General features: G+C 59.3%; 6 protein-coding genes across 6 annotated transcripts; 3 read left to right on the plus strand and 3 right to left on the minus strand.

Moving 5' to 3' along the window:
- Positions 1-4,626, plus strand: CcaverHIS019_0102300 (uncharacterized protein; the record flags this gene model as incomplete). The annotated part of the gene is made up of 6 exons (XM_060598012.1): positions 1-536; positions 568-686; positions 722-1,064; positions 1,109-2,263; positions 2,812-2,842; positions 3,292-4,626. The coding sequence occupies 6 exons, from the start codon at positions 1-3 to the stop codon at positions 4,624-4,626; spliced, it is 3,519 nt and encodes a 1,172-aa protein (XP_060452778.1).
- A 794-nt stretch (positions 4,627-5,420) lies between these two features.
- On the minus strand, positions 5,421-9,035 carry CcaverHIS019_0102310 (uncharacterized protein; the record flags this gene model as incomplete). The annotated part of the gene is made up of 11 exons (XM_060598023.1): positions 5,421-5,496; positions 5,531-6,002; positions 6,040-6,139; positions 6,173-6,297; positions 6,336-6,522; positions 6,557-6,657; positions 6,690-6,823; positions 6,859-7,106; positions 7,148-8,470; positions 8,503-8,693; positions 8,726-9,035. 11 exons carry the CDS (start codon positions 9,033-9,035, stop codon positions 5,421-5,423), a joined length of 3,267 nt encoding a protein of 1,088 aa, XP_060452779.1.
- Positions 9,036-9,466: 431 nt separating this feature from the next.
- Positions 9,467-11,749, plus strand: CcaverHIS019_0102320 (uncharacterized protein; the record flags this gene model as incomplete). Its single annotated transcript, XM_060598034.1, has 3 exons — positions 9,467-9,491; positions 9,525-10,158; positions 10,198-11,749. The coding sequence occupies 3 exons, from the start codon at positions 9,467-9,469 to the stop codon at positions 11,747-11,749; spliced, it is 2,211 nt and encodes a 736-aa protein (XP_060452780.1).
- Positions 11,750-12,668: 919 nt separating this feature from the next.
- CcaverHIS019_0102330 (uncharacterized protein) lies at positions 12,669-14,729 on the plus strand (the record flags this gene model as incomplete). Its single annotated transcript, XM_060598045.1, has 11 exons — positions 12,669-12,806; positions 12,842-12,990; positions 13,031-13,055; positions 13,132-13,264; positions 13,314-13,420; positions 13,481-13,550; positions 13,630-13,936; positions 13,972-14,050; positions 14,085-14,176; positions 14,208-14,602; positions 14,635-14,729. 11 exons carry the CDS (start codon positions 12,669-12,671, stop codon positions 14,727-14,729), a joined length of 1,590 nt encoding a protein of 529 aa, XP_060452781.1.
- Positions 14,730-14,810: 81 nt separating this feature from the next.
- ARP1 (uncharacterized protein) lies at positions 14,811-16,203 on the minus strand (the record flags this gene model as incomplete). Its single annotated transcript, XM_060598056.1, has 7 exons — positions 14,811-15,188; positions 15,221-15,410; positions 15,445-15,567; positions 15,600-15,923; positions 16,015-16,079; positions 16,119-16,149; positions 16,181-16,203. The coding sequence occupies 7 exons, from the start codon at positions 16,201-16,203 to the stop codon at positions 14,811-14,813; spliced, it is 1,134 nt and encodes a 377-aa protein (XP_060452782.1).
- Positions 16,204-17,614: 1,411 nt separating this feature from the next.
- ADH1 (uncharacterized protein) lies at positions 17,615-18,721 on the minus strand (the record flags this gene model as incomplete). The annotated part of the gene is made up of 2 exons (XM_060598067.1): positions 17,615-18,535; positions 18,572-18,721. 2 exons carry the CDS (start codon positions 18,719-18,721, stop codon positions 17,615-17,617), a joined length of 1,071 nt encoding a protein of 356 aa, XP_060452783.1.
- Positions 18,722-19,856: the final 1,135 nt, after the last annotated feature.

The raw sequence follows: 19,856 nt of genomic DNA on the forward strand, positions 1-19,856 counted from the left end.
ATGATGGCCCCGGCGCTCATAATAGCAGCCGCGGCCCTCGCGGCTATAGCCAGCGCGCAGCAGCCAGGCTCGTCATGGCAGTACCCCGTCTTCTTCAACTACACCATTGAGGACACGTCGGCGCTGTGGTCCTACTCTCCTGGGCCTACAGCTGACGACCCCTCGCGCTTTACGTGGAACGACACGTTCTCCGGCTCAAACTGGACAACCTATGTACCAGGGCAAGCAGGAATCGGCGAGTCGGGCAAGTTTGCCAACGCCACTGGACCCGGCGGCTCGCCGAGCCTCTACCTCAACTTTCCACTCACAAGCTTTGACCTGCTTGGTGACGTGCTGGGGCTCAACTACTCGGCTCCCGTTGCGCCGCTGCAGATGATCATCGATTCCCGCACACCCATGAACTGCACGCCAACGCCTGGCGTCATCTGTTCCGCCACAAATCTCATCTGGGCCTTCCACAAGATCCAGGTTTCCCTTACGTCTGGCAACTGGACAGTGAGAGGGATACGCGTCACAACTGGCGCGGCGATCAAGCAGTGCGTAGTCGGGAGGACGCGCTGACTCTAGCCAACAACTCGAAGACACAAAGATCGACGTCGAACCGTTCGTGTTCGACAACCACACGCTTAATCCCTTCTTCAACTTTACCGGCGACTGGAAGGTGTGGGACACGCTCGGTGGTGTCGGTGAGTCACCTGCGGCAGAACGCGCTGACGCACAGGCGGCCAGGAGCCCGTCAACTTTACATCGTTAGTGGGCCAAGACGGCGCTAGAGTCAACATGACGGTGCCGCCTCGGACAGCGTGGATCGTCATCAACGGTACAGTGCGCCCGGATAGCGACGAGTTCCAACTCGACTGGGATCCGTTGCCACCGCTCGCCGACTCGCAGATGCTCTTCTCGGCGTACAACGCGTGGGAAGCGCCGGCATTGCTATATGCTGCGCCACTGGACCCGCAGACAAACTACACTGTCGGTATCACGACGTACGAGGACTGGGACACCAACCCGATAAACGGCACGTCGTTAGGTCTAACCACCGTTACCTTCTACAACGAACGAGAGTGAGTCGATGCTGGATGACACGTGGGGCGCCCCTGACGCGCAGCAAACCGATCTTGCCGGGCCAACCTGAGCCGGTTCCAACCAACAATAATGCCATTATCGCTGGCGTGGTGGGTGGCGTGGGTGGGACTGCGATCATTGCTGGGCTCCTCTGGTGGTTCTGCTGGAGGAAACGCAAGAGAGGGAAGGGGAAGAACACTCAACTGTTACCCAAGGAGGGGTCATCCTCGAACCTCGATGTCGATGAGGACCCTTACATTGAGCTCAACGACATGAGCGCGGCTCGTCCAACGCCGTACATCAACACGTCGCCTGCACCCACTCCTGTTGCGAACGGGAACGAGACAATGTTGAATGGCAGCGCGCTGCGCAAGGCTGCAATGTTGGCAGCTGCCTCCGGATCGGGACACACTCAGCTTCTGGGCAACGACTCGGGACCACCACTGTCACCCATCGACGTCACGCCACAACACTCGTTGCTCCCCTCACCGACTGGCTCCCGAACGACGCATACTCTACCGAGCCCGGGCGGAATCTCGCCGATCTCACCGACCTCGGTGGCGCCAAGCCCTGTTGGGACAATGTTCCCCGGAACCATTGGACCGCACTTGACAGGCATGACGGGAATGTCAGGCATAAACACGAACATCAACGGGCCTGTACACCCCATCGCTGCCGAGCTCAAGCATGGGAGTAGTTTGCGGCGACCGCCACAGCGACAGGTCGCGCAGGAGGAGGACGGCGGCGCAGTAGACGAGTACGAACTCGTACCACCAGTGTACAACCCTGCGTGGGCACAACAGAGGCGCCAGGGATCGAGCCAAAGCGGGTTCGGCGGTCCAAATCTCGGCGAGGACCCGGAAGGTGTACCGCTTACTCCCACCCAACGCGCACCGCCGCCAACATTGTCGGTCATCACCTCATCGCCATACATGCCACTATCGGCTTCTGGATCTCCTAGGTCTTCGCCGACGTCCGCGACGACCACGCCACGCACTGCACTTGGCTCGCACATCCCCTCCCCTTTGTCAGCCGTATCGAATACGTCGCCCGTACCCCCCCCGCTCTCGGCCACGTCGACGCACCCGCCCTCGCCCCTGGCGATGACGAACCGCCTAGCGCCCAGCGACTACTCGCACGAGTCATACGACCGGCAGTCGAGCGAATATGTTCACTACGACTCGCCACCGGCGGACGAGTACACAGGGACTGGTTCGGGAACTGGAACAGGGACTGGTGAGCAATGATTTAGCAGGCATTGGTTTGTGGGACGCGGTTGTACTTTGTATCGTGTAGCTTGGCGCCGGCGCTAGGTTTGGATTAGGTATTAGTTAGAGCAGGGTAGGGCATTGATCGTCATGTCCAAGGACGGGAAAGGGGCAAAGTAATGGCCCGGTAATGTTGGAAAACGTAATGGCCGTAATGGATTAGCGCATTGGGACCAAATAACGTAATCGGGTGCGACGCGTCTGACCCTAATTGCCCTGGACGCTAAAGCTAGAGCTAGCCTGGAGCTTAGGTTGGAGGTCTGGACCACCCAACCTCGCATTTCATGCACATGCCTTCTTTGCCTTGTTGTTCCATCCCTCTGTCCCTCTGTTCCGTCAACTAACTCACCCTCGTTAACAACAATCAACTTGCCACTCTCCACTCTCCTTTTACTCCTTTCTCTTCTTGTTCACTAATCTATCATCATCTTCACCCTTGCCATCATGTACGTCCCTCCCACGCCACCGCTGACACCAGGCCACTCCCAATCGAGCGTTCACAGGGTAACGTGAGTCTCTGTGCTGAGCCGCCTGTCAACAAGTCTCAAGTCTGGCGAGTGGGTCGACGCGTCGCTGGTGGAGCCATCGTCTGACGGCGCCCACTATTCATCATACGATGGTAGTCCCACACCGCCCTACACACCTCGAGCGAGATCCACCTTCCCCTTCACCCGTTCTCAGCCGCGTCGGCGCATTCCCACTCGCTCCACCTGCTAAATCTACCCCTTCCCCCCCGTCCAACCAGCCCGTGGCCCCACCCCTTCCCCTCTAACCCACCCATCTCCTCCTACGCACCCGCCCCTCCTCCTCCTCCTCCTCCTCCTCCTCCTCCTCCTCCTCCTCCTCCTCCTCCTCTTCCTCCTCCACCACCACCACCCCCTCCTCCTCTCCTCCTTCACCCTCCTACCCACCCGTGCCTCCCGCCCCCTCCCCCATCTCCCTCTCCCGCTCACGCCAGGTCGCCTCGCTCGTATCCCGTTTCCAGATCGCGGTGACACGCGATGCCACCCCCCGTCGCCCGAGCTCAAGCTCAGGCCGCCGAGCAAGCGGTTGGGCCGAGAATGTCGCCGACGACAACCACACTCCTTCCACTTCCCAGCCCACGCCCGATATCGACAACGCCCCTGAACCCCAGCCAGTGATCATCGAACCCGTGCCCGAGCCAGAACCGCCCAAGTCTGTCCATGTAGAGCCTGTGCCCGCGGAATCTCCCCTCAAGAGCAAGGAGAAGGACACGGCCAAAGTCGCAACAAAGGGCCGTCCCAAGGTCCTCAAGCCGTCAAAGGAGAATGAGCTGAAGAATCACACAGCACAAAGGACGAACGCCAAGGACACCAAGGACCTCAAAGAACGCCACGGCGAGCTCAAGGATCGCCGCGGCAAGCCCCTCCCTCGGCCGAGCATGACACCTGGATCCGTCTCCCCTGCCCCGCCGCGCGCACTCAAGCCCAAGCTGTCCATGCCCAAGTTAAAGCCGTCACATTCCGGCCCGTCTGACGGCCGGCCACCCCACAAAGTGCCTCGCCGCCCAGCGAGCGCCCAACCGTTTCCGCAGCAGGGCACCGGCGCGTCCATGGTCTCCCAGCGGACTGGTGGCAGCTCCGCCTCTCGCGGCAGTGTAGGGAGCGACAGCAGTCCCTCGAAGCCGACCGCAAGCAGCTTAGCCAAGTTGCGTCCGCGCTCGAGTCTCGGCGCCACGCCTACACCTTCCCACAAGTCACCCACGCCGACGGAGCGCCGTCCCCGTCACTCGACCCCGATAATGAGGTCGCCGCCCTCGGCGCAGAGTGCGTCCACCTCCCGACTGATGCAGGGCACCGCTGCGAGCCGCGCGCGTGCGGCGGCTGTGCAGTCGTCGCACACGCCGACGAAGCGGGAGCCTAGCACTGGGCCGAAGTCGCTCAAGAGCAGCACGAGCAGTGCCAGTAGCGCGCGGTCGCCGCCCTCCAAGTCTACTCCCGCCCGCTCGCCCCCGGCAGCTGATACCCGCAAAGTGCCCGCTCCAGTTGGCCGGTCGCCTATCGGCCGCCTTGGGCTCGCGGCGGCGCGTGAGGCCCCGCGTCCGGACGAGGTGGCGGCGAACAAGGAGGTGGCTGCTGCTGCTGCTGAGGCTGAGGCTGAGGTCGAGGGCGATGTCGAGAAGAAGGAGGAGAAGGCAGACGATGGCGAGGGCGCTAAGAGGGAAGACGGCGGCGAGAAGAATGACGACGGTACGGAGAAGGACGACGGCGCGGATAAGGACGACGGCGCGGAGAAGGACGACACTGAGGGCGACGACAAGCCTACCGAGTAACATATTGGCTCCAATTCCCGTACCATCCCACCCCTAGATTCCCATTGATACCTCGACATTTTCCCGGATCCACATCGCGCCTAATATACCCTGCACCTATGCGCGACACGACCCAGCTCTCGACGACGATTCTGCCACTGAGTGGCTATGATGTATCTAGCTTGTACACAGCGTTGCCCCATTTGACGTGTGCGTGACGGTTGTGGAAGCCTGAGGGGTTGCATGAATCGTACTCGCACTGGTGCGATCAGTTCAGATTGCCAGTCTATGGACAGTACGCCGAATGTCGGCTCCAACGTTGTTCACGTAGAGATATGAACAGCGCAGTAGTACAGAGAGGAGGGCAAGAGTAACCTCCTAGGTGGGGTCATTGTCTTCGCTACCCAGTAACGAGTGGATAGCCGTATTCAAGGATGGATCTGGACAATGCTGTGAGGTATATCTGATCTGGTCTTGCAGCATTATTTACCTAACAACTTGAAAGATGCTGTGAGAGGGGGGAGATTGCGCATGGACCTCTTGGGTGGCGAGAACTCATTTCGTAGTGCATTAACGAGGCACTCGTGCTGTTCAGAATCACCGATGAACAGCGCGGTAAGCTCACTCCAAAAAGTCTGTTCCACAGCGCTGTCTTGCCCTAACATCGCACCTCACAGCCCACAGCATGGTGATTAGGACATGCATGCAGTGCTAATGATTGGCAGATACGGATTAGGGGTGATTAGCCTGGCGCGCTGGGGATATTGATACAGGATATCGATTATGAATGCAGGGCGATTGGATCATTAATCAGATCAGAGCCACAGGAAACGCTTCCAAGCGTAATCGACCCTCGCGAGTACAGAGACGAGCTTCTCAGCATCCGAGATGCTGCTGTCAGCTATTTCCAAAAGTTCAAGCTCACCTAACAACGTCCTTGTTCTCGACAAAGTCGTCCCCGATCGTATGGACACGCGCACACTGGTCCCTGATGCGGCGTACGATACGGTCGACCGTCGCGGCGCACGTCTCGCCCGCTTCTAGGCCTACGTCGTCGTCCTCATCATCAGAAGCGGGTCCGTTACGTGCAGCAAATTCGCGAGGAAGGGCCTTGAAGGCGAAGAACTCGTCCGCGTCGGGGTCCACTGCCGAGAGCTCCACTACCGCCTCGGGGGTCTTGGGAGTCTTGGGCGTGCTGACTGGAGACTTGGACGAGCGCTTGAGCTTGGTCGGCGTGCCGAAAAGGCTCTTGGGCGCAGGGGTCGCTACGTCCTTTGCCCGGATCGAGAAGGTGCTGTATCGCGTCCCTTCGTCGGCAGGGGAGAAGCGGACTACGAAACCGGCATTCTCAGTCGCGTCACGCCCGGCCTCCTGTAGCGCCGAAAGGATGTACGCGCCTGACGTTAGCTTTGAGAATTCTTAAAACGAGCTCACCCTTCTGGATCGAGGTAATGGACTTGAGCGGGATGCGGGTGAACTCGTTGACCTTCTCCAAGGTATAGTTGAACGAGACGACGTAGAGCGCCTGCTTGGTCTGGTGTCAGATAGCTTCGTCATCCTATCCTACAAGAAGCAAGACCTTCTCCTCAAGCTTGAGTGAGACTGTGGTGTTGCGCTGGTCCGGGGAGAGGAGCGTCCAACCCGCGACACGGTGTTCGCCTTCACTGAGCACACGTGCCGAGCTCGTCTCAACTGCGATGTTAGCTGAAGATCTAAGCCCATGAGCTCACTGGCGGCGGCACGGATTCGCGACTGCTTGATGAGGGCAGACGACTCGGTCGTCTGCAGATCCTGGAGGAACTCGTTGAACACACCCATGTTGCGGTGGCCAAGCATGAAGGAGATGACAGCCTGCGCGAAGAAGTCCGTGACGGCGCCGTAGAACATGCGACTGAGCGAGCTCACACCGTCGTTGAGCTGCGGTGAGCGGTCTACCGTGATGTCAACTCACCATGCCAGAGATGTCGCGCTTGCCCGTGCGCACAAAGTCACCCTTGAGCGCCGTGGTGTGCGCGTAGCACATGCTGATCATGTCGCCGTTGTTGGCCCAAACTGATGTCAGCGCACTCAGGTTGGGGACGAACTGTCGTTGAACACTGTCTCGATGTTACTGGTGGCTGGGTCGACGACGACACCGAGCTGAAGGAGCATCTGGGTGAGAACGTGGCGCGCGATGGCCGATTGCACTACGTTGGTGCGATCCAGGCAGTCAATGCAGCTGCGTGTCAGCCATGGGGGACAAAACCAGCTCACTTGGTCCGGAACACGCCGTGTTGCTCCCGCACGGCATCGCCCTCGAGGCACCAGAGATAGCCCATGGCGCTGAAATCGAGCTGCGAGATGAGGTCCGAGATATTGGCCCAGTTCATGCCCTTGCAATGCTCGTGGAAGTCAAAGGGGACGTAGTGGATATCCGGACGACCGAGATCCGCCACGAGCTCTGTGAACCCGTTCGTAACAGCCGCCTCCCGGCCGTGCTGCTCAGACAGGTTGACGACGGTCTGGTGTCAGCCTGCTCGCAGGTATTCAACTGAGGACTCACGATGGGACCGTGGCGCTGGCGCAGGTCGTCAAAGTGCAAGTTTGCAACGGAGAATGTCTGGTCAACAGGGAGATCGAGAACAGGCGGCGGCTTCATCGACCACGGCGTCTGGCTCCATTTGAGCGGGATCGAACCGCGGATCTGCACAAAGCTGAAGAGCGAGACCTTGCCACCGACGAGAGCGCGCACCATCATCTCCGTCTCAACAAAGTTGGCGACGTGACCCTCGTGGTCAATTCCACGTCTCTGATATCGCAGGCCGGCACGCTCCTTGCTTCGACGCGAAATAAGTGCAATGTTGACGGGGATCGGTGGCAGTGCTTCTTCGTCGGCTAGTGTCGGGGGGAGGGGGATCGTGAATGTGGAGGCCTGCACCCAACCCTGTGATACGGGGAGGATGTACGCGTGTAGCCCAAGGTCGATGAAGTCGCGCATGAGGTGCTCGTTCCAGAAGAACCGCCGATCGTACCGTCGCCACAAAGGGAGGTGGACGTCGGGCTCGACGATGTCGCCCATCTCGGCGGCCGACGTTGTCGATCTGGCGGAGCGCGCGCCAGGCGAAGTGGGTGGTGTGTTGCCAGAGCGTGGGAAGAACGGCTTTTCGGGCGGGCCACCTTCGCTTAGGAGCTGCTCTAGCAGAGACGTCGATGTCGTCCGGGTCGACAGGCGGCTTCTCTTGTACTGGAGCGTGTGCGACGAGTCAAACTCGAACGAGTAGTAGAACTCGCCCGACCCCAGCTCCTGCTGCATCTGGCGCAGGATCTTGGTCTCGAGGTCCCGGCGCTGCGGCGCATCAATGATGGGCGCTGGGGTCGGTGTACCAGGTCGCGACGGTCGGTCGCTGCCTGCACTGGCCACTGAGAGCGAGGGCGACGGCGGAACGTCGACTGGCGTGGACGAGCGGCTCTCGTCCCCTTCGGGCACAGCGTCGAGGGGAGGCTCGACCGTGACCTTGGGAAGTACCGTCATCTCCTGCTCATCAACTTCCTCTTCCCCTTCTTTCTCAGAAGTTGTGGTCGCTGCATTGGTGGACGGCTTGGTCCGCGGCGTCCCCAGTCGAGGCTTGAAGCGGCCCCAGCCTAGTGACAGACGCCGCTTGACACGGGCCTCGGGCGTGTCTTCCTCAGGAGGTGGTGGGAGCGGGATCGGTGTCTCGTCGGCCTCGGGTGCAATCTCAGACGATCTCCGAGATATATCTGCCGAGTCGATTTCCGATTCGGACTCGGACGACTCCTCGTCCGTCGATGGAGCTGTGCCGAGTGCAGGCGACCATGGCAGACGCCATCGTGTCTTGGGCTTTGGCTTCTTCGGTACCCGCTTCAACTTGCGTCAGAACAGCAGGGCGCATGACGTACCATTATCCTGGACAGGTGCCGAATCTGCAAATTGGCAAGGTCGGGCACAAGGGGCACAAAGTGCACGTCAGTGAGGGTAAAGATCTCATGGACGACCCGCTGCTGCTCCTGGTCGCTGAAGGGGTCGTCGTCGGTTTGGAAGAGGCGTGTGGGTTGCTTGGTTGCGGGAAGGAAGACACAAAGGTATGCGGCTTTGGTCAGCTCGGGCCTGCGTGCAACATACCGTCCCATAACCGCACGATGCCAAGCACACCGCCAATCTCGACCTCGTCATCGCCTTGGCCGGTGCTTGCGGGTGCCGAGCCATAAGGTTCGACCTTGCCTTTGAGTCCCCAGTGGATCAGGACAGCTGGGTCTTCGGACACCGGGACGATGCCGACGGGCTTGAGCAGGAGACCATGGTCTGTGAGAGAGAGGATGAGGCGGCGGTGTAAGGTAATAGGGAATGGAGGGACGCTTATGCGTGCTGGGAGTTGATTTGAAAGAGAGGATAATGCGAGGCCTGTGAGCTGTGTATGAGGAGGTCTGTTCATTATAGACAGTATAAGTAGTGGATGTGGATGTTGTGATGATGGGTTTGAGTCATCAAGCCACCCATACAACCTCCAAGGTTAAGCCGCTAAACATGTTACCTCCACCCAGGATTCTTTGTGATGGCATGGTCATTTGGTGCATCGTCCCACACCACAACAATAATCCCTGGATCCCTGACTATCCTATATCCTATTCCACCGGAAATACACCACGTGGATGTATGACTCGGTCACTCGGCCCGCTTCGGTCCTTTATCAGATGTCGGTATCCTCGGCCCGTGAATTGGCCGTCATCCTTCGGCATGTCGGCCCACCCACCCCACATCAAAAGAGTCACTTGACACCCAGTTCACCATATAACGCGGAGCAGATAAGTCTATCAGCTCCCAGCTCCCATCTCTCCTTCCCTCCCTCCATTCATCACACGCACCATGACTAAGATTCTTCAGAACGGAGGTGGGTACCTGTTACCGATCTCGCTGACATCAGGCGCCAAGGTGACCGAGGTCAAGGCCGCCATCAGTGTGCTTGGGTCGCGCGCCTTCTCGCTCAATGCCTGGGGCATGAACTACGCCTTCCACGTCGACGCGAATGGCGATCTGATTCACGACCATTTCGGTACACCAGCAGCGGTGCAGCCGACCGAGGTCGGGAACGGGCACATCTCGGGCTGGGCGACCGGCATGACCGACGAGAAACGCGAGCTCCCAGACTCAGGACGCGGCGACTTCCGCCTCCCCGCCATCCACATTCGCACTGGTGCCGGCCATACCGTCACCGACTTCAAGTACACCGGATACCAGGTTATGAGGGGCAAACCAGAGCTCGAGGGCCTGCCATCGACATTTGGTGGCGATCGGGATGTCTCGACACTCATCGTCACGCTCGAGGACGAGGAGAGCGGTCTCGAGGCCACGCTCCGCTACTCGGTCTTCCCGTCACACAACGCGGTCGCAAAGTCGTACACTATCACCAACAAGGGCAGTGAGGAAGTCGAGATCAAGCGTGCTGCCAGCTTCACCCTCAACCTCGACGCGGGGGAGTGGGACATGGTCTACCTTGCCGGAGACTGGGCACGCGAGACTAACCAGGTCCGCCGCCGCATCGACGTCGGCACCCAGGGGTGAGCTTTTGCGGGCTGGATATGAAAAGCTGACGCCAGGTTCCAGAGCCTGTGTGGATACTCGTCGCACTTCTTCAACCCCTTCGTGGCGCTTGTGTCGTCGGAGACGAGCGAGACCAGCGGCCCGGCATACGGCCTTTCATTTGTCTACTCTGGCTCGTTCGCGGTTGAGGTCGAGCGGTTCGTTACCGACCGCGTGCGCGCCAACATCGGCCTCAACCCGCTCCACCTCGACTGGAAGCTGGCACCAGGCGAGTCGTTCACCACGCCCGAGTGCGTCGCAGTGTTCTCGGACCAAGGACTCGGCGGCATGAGCCGCAACCTTCACCGCCTGTATCGCAACCACCTGAGTCGGTCTGAATGGACCCACCGCCACCGCCCTGTGCTCCTCAACTCGTGGGAGGGCATGTACTTTGACTTTGACGCGGAGAAGCTGTACACCAAGGCCAAGGATTGCGCCGAGCTGGGTGTCAAGCTCTACGTCATGGATGACGGATGGTTTGGCGTCAAGCACCCGCGCACAGACGATCACGCTGGTTTGGGCGACTGGGTGCCAAATCCCGACCGCTTCCCGAACGGACTCAAGGACCTGGTGGACCGTGCCACCGCTCTCCAGGTCAGCGGCAGTAAGGACAAGCTCAAGTTTGGTCTCTGGGTCGAGCCGGAGATGGTCAACCCCCAGAGTGAGCTGTATGAGGCGCACCCCGACTGGGTTTTGCACGCGGGCAAGCACAAACGGACAGAGCAGCGTAGCCAGCTCGTACTCGACCTCTCGCGCCGCGAGGTGCAGGACTACATCATCGACGCCATTGGGTCCGTTCTCGCATCGGCGGACGTCTCATATGTCAAGTGGGACAACAACCGCGCGATCCACGAACTGCCCTCGCCCGCCACCGCCCACGCCTACATGCTCGGACTATACCGCGTAATCGACAGCCTCACCTGCCGCTTCCCGCACATCCTGTGGGAAGGTTGTGCATCTGGCGGTGGACGCTTCGACCCGGGTCTCCTGCACTACTGGCCCCAGAGCTGGACCAGTGACAACACGGACGCCCTTGACCGCCTGCACATCCAGTTTGGCACGTCGCTCGCCTACCCCCCAAGCAGCATGGGTGCACACATCTCGGCCGTCCCGAACCACCAAACCCACCGTGTGACGCCGCTCGAGTTCCGCGCCCATGTCGCGATGATGGGTGGATCCTTTGGTTTCGAGCTGGACCTGCAATCGATGAACGACGACGAGCGGCGACAGATCCACAACATTGTCGCTCTCTCTGAAAAGGTCTCTCCCTACGTTCTGAAGGGTGACCTGTACCGCCTCGCCAGCCCGGAGAGCAACTACCCCGCCGCACTTTTCATGCTCCCGGACGGTAGCGAGGGCGTACTCCTCGCCTTCTGCATGCAGTCCCGCATCCACAAGTTCTCTCCGCCGCTGATGCTTGCCGGCCTCAACCTCAACGCCGCGTACGAGGTCGACTGCAAGACGTACACGGGGTCGGAACTCATGCGTTCCGGTCTCAAGATGAGCTGGGACTCGCGCGATTACCAGAGCCGAGTTCTGTTTGTCAAGCGTCTTCCTGACAACTGCTAGGTATAAGTTTTGTGCTAGATAGGTGTAGGATACGATATGCGAAGAACTTTGTCGTGCATTACGGGGCTGGAGGTCGTGACGTTGGCTCATCATTCGCCACATTCGCCACATTCGTCGTAGGTTGGGTTCCTAACAGCCAGGATAGAGTTGGCAGGTCCTAAGACCACTCCTCCTATACATACAAGTCGGGAAAAAGAACGCAGAGGGGCTCAGTCCACGAGAGAACGGGCAGGCCGATCAGGTGACAGCTCAGTGCAGCTACTTTCATCGGCCGCTTAGCTCAGCTGGTTAGAGCATTGTACTAATATGCAGAGCCTATTAGTAATGCAAAGGTCGGCAGTTCGATCCTGTCAGTGGTCATCGGGACAAACGCGAGGGCGTCTCATCCTTTTTCTGGTCGAGAAGGAGCGAGGATGCGAAACTGGTTGGTAGTGCAGATGGTCGACTGATCGACTGCCGCGCCTCACTCAATGGGCCCAACATGCCCAACAAACATAATCCGGAGCTAATCCTAATGGACATTTTGACCCCTATACAGGTAGGGTGGATTAGCAAAGTTGGACAAAGAGCAGTGGCTGGTGGGTGCAGCGCAGGCCAAGGGAAGGCGCATCCGTTCAGAATGCTCTATGTGCGTTCACGCTTCGCAGAGGATTCTACGACCTACAACACTTCGCCTTTGACACTTTCACCCTCAACAGGATCACAAGCTACATTCTCAATCGTAATATACCTCCAACAATTGGCCCTGTAAGACCGAGACACGGAGATGTCCGTTATCCGTCGGCTTGATTGGGGACTCACCAACTGGCCCATCGGATACGGATGAGCCCAACCGTCAACCGACATCGGCTCTGGCTTAGATTCTGAGGTGGGCAGGGTACACAGTCCAACCTTGTAACCTTCCATTCTTCCAGTGATCATGTTCGCACGTCCACTGGTGCGCACTGCACGCGCGGTGCGCTGTACCAAGCGCCGCTTCGCTTCCTCAACTGCCAGCACTGTCAGCTCCGGGTTCGCGACGCGTGCCGCGCTCGCTGCCGCTGGCGCTGTTGTTGTCGTGAGTTGCCTAGTCTGAGTGGCAGCTGATACCAGGCCGGCACAGTCTACACCATCCTTCCTCAGGCTCACGCCGATGCGTCTCGGGTTACCAAGTCCGGCGAGAGGATTATCACCCTCGAAGAGATGGGGAAGCACTGGCAGGCTGGGTCGCTGTGGGTTGCCATCGATGGGAAGGTGTATGAGTGAGTCAAGCTAGTGCGAGGGAGAGAGAGCTGACGACAGCGTGTCCGAGTTCGCCAACACCCATGTGCGTTGAGTCGTGATTCAAAGCCAGAGTCGTGATTCAACGCCAGCTTCGAGGTCACATACACTGCTGACACCAGCCCGGCGGCAGCCGCATCCTGCTCGAGAACGGAGGGCGCGACACGACCAAGCTGTTCCATGCTATCCACCCGCCCAACACTATCCACAAGTACGCCAAGGAGGTGCCGTGCGTCGGCGTGATTGACCCCGAAGGTGCGATAGGCTGGGCAGCTGGGGAGATTGGGATATGAGCTGACAGCAGAACTCGCGGTTCTGGCGTCTCAGCGGAACGCCGAGGACGACCGGATTGACGCGGCACGAAAGAGACTGTTTGGTGTCGACTCGGTTGTTGGGATCTCAGACTTTGAGGTGCGCATTCGCCGTAGCGGCTTGTGCGAGAAACTCAGCAGAGTCGCAAGCTGACGCCAGCGCTATGCCAAGGACCTCCTTCCCTTGCACGCGTGGGCGTACTACTCGACGGGCGCGGACACAGAGGGCGGTGAGCCTTGGACCTGATGCTGATGGACCCGGGAGCCGACCCGCAGCCGTCAGATCATTGCACTCTCAGCTGACACCAGCCCTGGCCGAGAACGCTGCCATCTTCAAGCGCCTCTTCTTCCGGCCGCGCATTATGCGTGACGTGCACGACGTCGACACGTCCACCGAGTTCCTTGGCGTCAAGTCCAGCATCCCAGTGTACGTCGCTCCGACTGCGCGCAATGGCTTGGGCCAGCCGGAGGGCGAAGTCGCCGTTACACGGGGGGCGGGCGCAACCGGCATCTTCCAGGTGCTCTCACATTACGCGTCGCGTTCGCTCGACGAGGTCAAGGCTGCGGCACGCGACGGCCAGCATATCGGGTGGCAGGTATATCTGAACCCTGATCGGTGAGCTGCGCGGCAAGAATGTAGCTGACGGTAAGGGAGCGCAGTCGCGAGGCGATCGAAGAGGCTGTCGCGGCTGGCGCGCACTCTATCTGGATTACGGCAGACACTGTGACTGTGAGCTCGGAAAGCAGGCGCAAGCTCACTGCAGCTTGGGAAGCGGGAGACGGAGCGCCGACTGAACGCCGAGGCAAACCCGGCACCACACGGGCAGCCGCTGAGTCGCGAGCGCCAGCGTTTCGGGTAAGCAAGTGAGGGAGCCAGCTGAAGCAAGGTTCAGTGCGCACGACGCGCGCATGTCGTGGGATGACATTGCTTTTGTGCGCAAGTATGCTCCGGGCCTGCCTGTGGTGATCAAGGGCGTCGGCGCGTGGGAGGACGTTGTGCTGGCTTACAAGTACGGCGCGGATGCTGTCGTCCTCTCCAACCACGGCGGGCGGCAGCTGGACTTTGCGCAGCCACCGCTCAAGGTGCTGTATGACGTGAACAAGAACGCGCCGCAGGTGCTGCACCGCAAGAACTTTAACATTTTTGTCGACGGCAGCGTGCGGCATGGCACCGACGTTCTCAAGGCGTTGTGTCTCGGCGCCACAGCGGTCGGGCTGGGCCGGCCGTTCATCTACGCTGCGACGGGGTGGGGCTCGGACGGAGTCGAGAAAGCGGTGGAAAGTTGGTCGCAATCTAAACCGAGCTAACTCCAGTCCTTGAGGAGGAGATCGCGATCGGGATGCAGCTGCTTGGCGTCACACGCGTCGACCAACTTGGCCCGCAATACCTCGACACGTCCAAGATCTAGCCGACACATTAAAGTTATAGATGCATGTGAATGGCAGGTATACATTACACTCTATCCGCCCATGGCGTTACACATTGTCTACTAAAAGCCCTTCTTGTGGATGATGTCTGGGTCCTCCTTGTACTCGTCGGCTGTGATAAAGATCTTGCGGGCGCTCGACAAGCCGGCCAAGATCGAGCCTCCTATCCACGTAGAATACTTGCGCTCGGGAGGCGCGTATATCTTGAGCTTGACGTCCTTGAGCGAGAGCTTCTTGACCTCGTGCAGCAGGCGGTCGCCGAAACCGGTGCACAACGTCGAGCCGCCCGAGAGCACAATGTTGGCAAACAGCGACTTGCGCAGGTCGAGGTCTGCGCGATTGATCGAGTCGACAATGACCTGGTGCACGCCTGGATACTCCTCCCCAACGAGGTCTGGGTTGAACAGGATCTCTGGGGCGAGAAAGCGCTCCGAGCCAAGCTGCTGTTAGTTGAGCCACGAGTTGGGCGTACCTGGATAACTTTGCCGTCTGGGAGACGGAACTCCTCCCACGCGCCGCCGTTGTCCTTCTCCTCCTTGATAGGGTTGAGTGAGAGGTAACACGTCCGCTCCTTGATAGTCCGGACGACCTCCTTCTCCGCCGACGTGTGGAGATAATGCCCAGCCTTACGGAGCAAGAGCTGGAGGTGGTCGGTGACGTCGCTGACATGAGCTCTGTTTGAATTTTGAGACCTACCGTCCAGCGAGGTCTATCCGCTGAATAGCGTGTGGCAGGGCAAACCCCTCAAAGACTGGCACTGCGTGGGTCACACCATCTCCCGAATCGAGCACGATACCCGTCGTTCGTCCCGTCGAATACCTATCATCAGCAACTGTCGATCAAAGACCTACAAACTCAGGATGGCCTGAATGGAAGTGAAGAATGCAGGAACATTGAACGTCTCGAAGAAGATCTGGGCTGCCGTATCGCGATTCTGCCGCGGATTCAGCGGGGCCTCTGTCAACAACACTGGGTGTTCCTCGGACAGAGCACTCAGTCCTTCGGTATACACCCAGTTCCAAATACGTTCCATGTCGTCCCAGTCTGTAACGACGCCGTGTTCGATGGGATACTTGATCTTGAGGAGGCCGCGCAACTCCTGCGCGCGTTTCCCAATAAAATGCGTGTCCTGGATCGCGCCGGCCATCACGCGCGGGTGCTTGGGCCGCCCGACGCTGCGATCAGTGTGTTTTCCAGCCAGCGAGTGCAAAGAGCGAGCCAAGCAGCGAGTGTAAAGAGCTAAGAGCCGAGCCAAGAGCCACTTACAAGCTCGGGATATAGCATGTCGGCTGCTCTTGACCCGCAAAGCCGGCCTTGATCGTGCCCGAGCCCTGGGGTCAGCTCAGCCATGTCGGGCATGTCGGGCGTACATTGTCGATGACGACGGGCTGGTTCATGAGGCTGCAATCAGCACGGTCTGTGGGCGACGTACACATCGTCGAATTCTGCTGCCATGGCGGGCAGTGGGTATCGTGGGCCGGAATGTGTGGTCGTGGTCGTGAGATGTGTCTGACGCGTTGGACGAGGCGGGCGCGACGGTGGGGGCCAAATAAGGTGATACCCACGTGGCTCAAAGTGAACTTTGGCCCAGTGTAGGGAAGGTGAACTTTGGCCCAGTGTAGGGAAGGTGATCTTTGGCCCAGCCTTTACAACATGCAACGCAGCGTCGGTCCAATATCAGCTCAGTGAGAGAGGGAGGAACATCTCGGCGCGGAACCCCGCTGCATCACTGACTCGAACGCACGGAACGCTATGAGCAAGCCTGCAGGCGAGCAAACAGACATAGAGGTATTCATATGTTGGCAAGTCTCAGCGCTGTTCTCGCACTACTCGCCGCCTGCATCTCATTTGCTCTCATAGTTTGGCAGGTGATCTTGTCCATTGTCGCTCGCCCTTTATCCATTGTCGCTCGCCTACGTTTCTCCATTGTCGCTCGCCCTTTATCCAGCAGTCAGCTCGGCTGCCAACCGTTGACGTCAGACGTGCGGTTACGTCGGTTGACGAGAGTGGGCAAGCATACATGGCGTCGAGTGGGCAGGCATATGGCGTTCCGTGGTCAGCTGGTAGAGTGGATTGGGAGGTCACAAGGTCACCGCAGAACCCGCCAGGATCGTGGTCAGAGGACTGGGTAGACTGGGACTCGGTAGACTGAGGACTCGGTAGACTGAGGACTCGCCGGTCAGAGGACTGTACGACTCTGGCAGAGGATCTGGCAGTGAGGACCTGGCAGTGAGGACCGTGCGGACCGTGCGGTCTCGTGCATATAAGAAGCCACATCGCTCGGGGCACATCGCTGACCTCACAGAAAACAAAGACGCCCACACGAGGTTCCTACACAACGTTCCACACAACGTTCGGGCCGAGGGCAGACCCGCGTCAGCCGCGATAAGCCGGACGCAAAGGCCGACCCTGGCGTGTGGTGAGGTCAGTGGCGTGTCGGGCATCTTTTGGGCGCCACTCACGCAACGTCAGCGCAGCGTCAGCGTGTGCATTGGCGTGCATTGGAGTGCATTGGTGTGCATTGGTGTGCATTGGTGTGCATGGTGTGCATGGTGTGCATGGTGTGCATGGTGTGCATTGGTGAGCATTGGTGTGCATTGTTGTGCATTGGTGGGTGCAGACGATGCGAGTGGGCCCACCATCGCACGGAGAGCCCTAGTCAGCACATGTACCAGTCAGTGGGAGCAGGAGAAGATGGCAAACTCTGGTCACTCCGACACGACTGCATTTCCTACTGCTGCTGCTGATAACAAAAAGAGACCCCAAACTTCAGATGCTCCACTAGTCAGATCCCGACCTGGTCTGGGCGAGGGCTGGTTAGCCTCGAGCGCTCAGGCCTTTTGGCACTGTCGCCTCAAGCTTGCGCTTAGGCGAAGAGGTCGAGGACGGCACGGCCGACAAGCGAGCCCTCGGCCATCTGGGTGTAGACCTTCTCGAGGGCCTTGAAGGGGACGGTCTGGATACGGCACTTGACGTGGCCGTCGGCAGCAATCTGGAGCGACTCGATGGCGTCCTGGCGGTTACCGACGTACGACGAGGTGAGGGTCTTGTTGTTGAGGACGGTGAAGAAGACGTCGGCCTTGACGTAGGCGCCGGCGGGGGGGAGACCGACAGCGACGACAGTGCCGCGGGGGCGGATGTACTCCATGGCGATGAGGTAGGCCTCGGGCTGGGGCGAGGTGATGATGGCGGCGTGGGGGCCAAGGCCGTCGGGGGTAGCGGCCTTGACGGCGGCGACAATGTCCTTGGACTCCTTGAAGTCGACCCAGGCGGCGGCACCAATCTCCTCGCAGTACTTCTTCTTCTCGGCGCCAGAGTCAATGGCGATGACCTTGAGGCCCATCCACTTGGCGTACTGGACGGCGAGGGAGCCGAGACCACCACCGGCACCGGGGATGGCGATCCACTGGCCGGCACGGGCGCGCGAGTTCTTGAGGGCCTTGTAGACGGTGACACCGGCGCAGAGAATGGGGGCAGCCTCGGCCATGTCGAGGTTGTCGGGGATGGGGGTGAGCTGCGAGGTGTAGGCAGGGCAGTACTGCATGAACGAGCCCTGGGCGTTGATGCCCGAGCACTTGGCCTCGAGGCAGAGGGGCTCGTCACCGGCAATGCAGAACTCGCACTGGTTGCACGAGTGGGCGATCCACTTGACACCGACCTTGTCGCCGACCTTGAGCTTGGAGATGGGGTCGTTGATGGCGACAATGATACCAGCACCCTCGTGGCCGGCGATGCAGGGGCGCTCAGCCTTGACCGGCCAGTCGTCCTTGATGACGTGAAGGTCGGTCTAATGTGAGCGGAGGCAGACGAGGCTTTGACTTACGTGGCAGACACCCGAGTAGAGGACCTTGACGAGAGCGCGTCCGGGCTCGAGCTCGTTGGCCTGGACGACGGGGATCTCGCGGATCTCAAAGCCGGAGGCGTCGTCGGAGACGGCGGCGAGCTGGGTCTTGGGGATCTGCTCCTGGGACATTGTTGGAGATTTGTTTGGTTGGGTTGGGTTGGGAGGAGTAGTAGTAGTGGTTGAGACTGGAGAGGAAGCTGGGTTGATGGAGATGAGAAGGCGCAGACTGCGCCTTCTTATATCATTCTGACGAGGCATACATTGGGTTTCCCATGCCAGCAGTTTGTTCAGGTTGGACTGGCTCCGAACAGAGCGAGATTCGGTCACTTGAGGATGTGGACCCTGAGAGTATGTGGACCAGTCATGTTTGATCAGCAGCGAACTGTTCCGAGTTGGGGCGGGTGCTCAGAGGGGGAAGAGGGGGGAATCGCTATAACCGGGGATGAGGTACGAGGGTTCATTCAGCCATGCGGGGCAAGTCGAGCAAGGTCGAGGGGGCTCCGATAGATTACAGTAAAAAAGTGGCTTGGCACTTTGTGATTCATTGTACATTGTACAGCTAGTACAGTGCGTAAACCAGCGTACATGCCTTAAGGATTTGAATACCCTGTAATCATTGTGCCTTGTACCTTGAGAGCAAAGCGTTAGGGAGAGAGGAGTGTTAGAGTGTGGAACTGCGTCACTTTCACCTTTGACGCAGGCCACATGCCTTCCGACAAATCCTTGTTACGTTCATCGCATCGCATCACTCGCCCCACAATCTCCACATCCACATCCCATCCAACACACTTCCCGACCCGGCGTACACGGACACAGGCGCCCTATACCATCATCCATGCTCAGCCTCAGCCTCAGCCTCAGCCTCAGCCCTGCTTCATTGTGCTGAGCTCGAGTTTGGACCCGGCTGGACAACAAACTTCGGGTGCATCGTTGTCAGGTTGGACCACTCGGAACAAATTCAGGGATGCTCCTGGCAGATGTATCCGAGATATCAATTTGACTGGCTAACATTGTCGGCTATCACCTTTTCCGGGGCCTCCAACCTGCCCCACCACATCTACACCACTGTGCAGCAGCAACAGTGTGGCCTCCAACCCTGGCATTGGCCTGTGCATGCAAACTCGGCATGACGCTGCACGACTATGGCTGCCCACCCGATCGATCAAGCTCGGCGACTGGCCTTGCCATCTCGTCCGCATCGTTTCCGCAGCCCCTCCCCTTCCGCAGGCAGGCAAGATATCTCCACGTGCCGACCGAGGCGACG

This window comes from Cutaneotrichosporon cavernicola, assembly GCF_030864355.1.
Source record: "Cutaneotrichosporon cavernicola HIS019 DNA, chromosome: 1".
Taxonomy (NCBI): domain Eukaryota; kingdom Fungi; phylum Basidiomycota; class Tremellomycetes; order Trichosporonales; family Trichosporonaceae; genus Cutaneotrichosporon; species Cutaneotrichosporon cavernicola.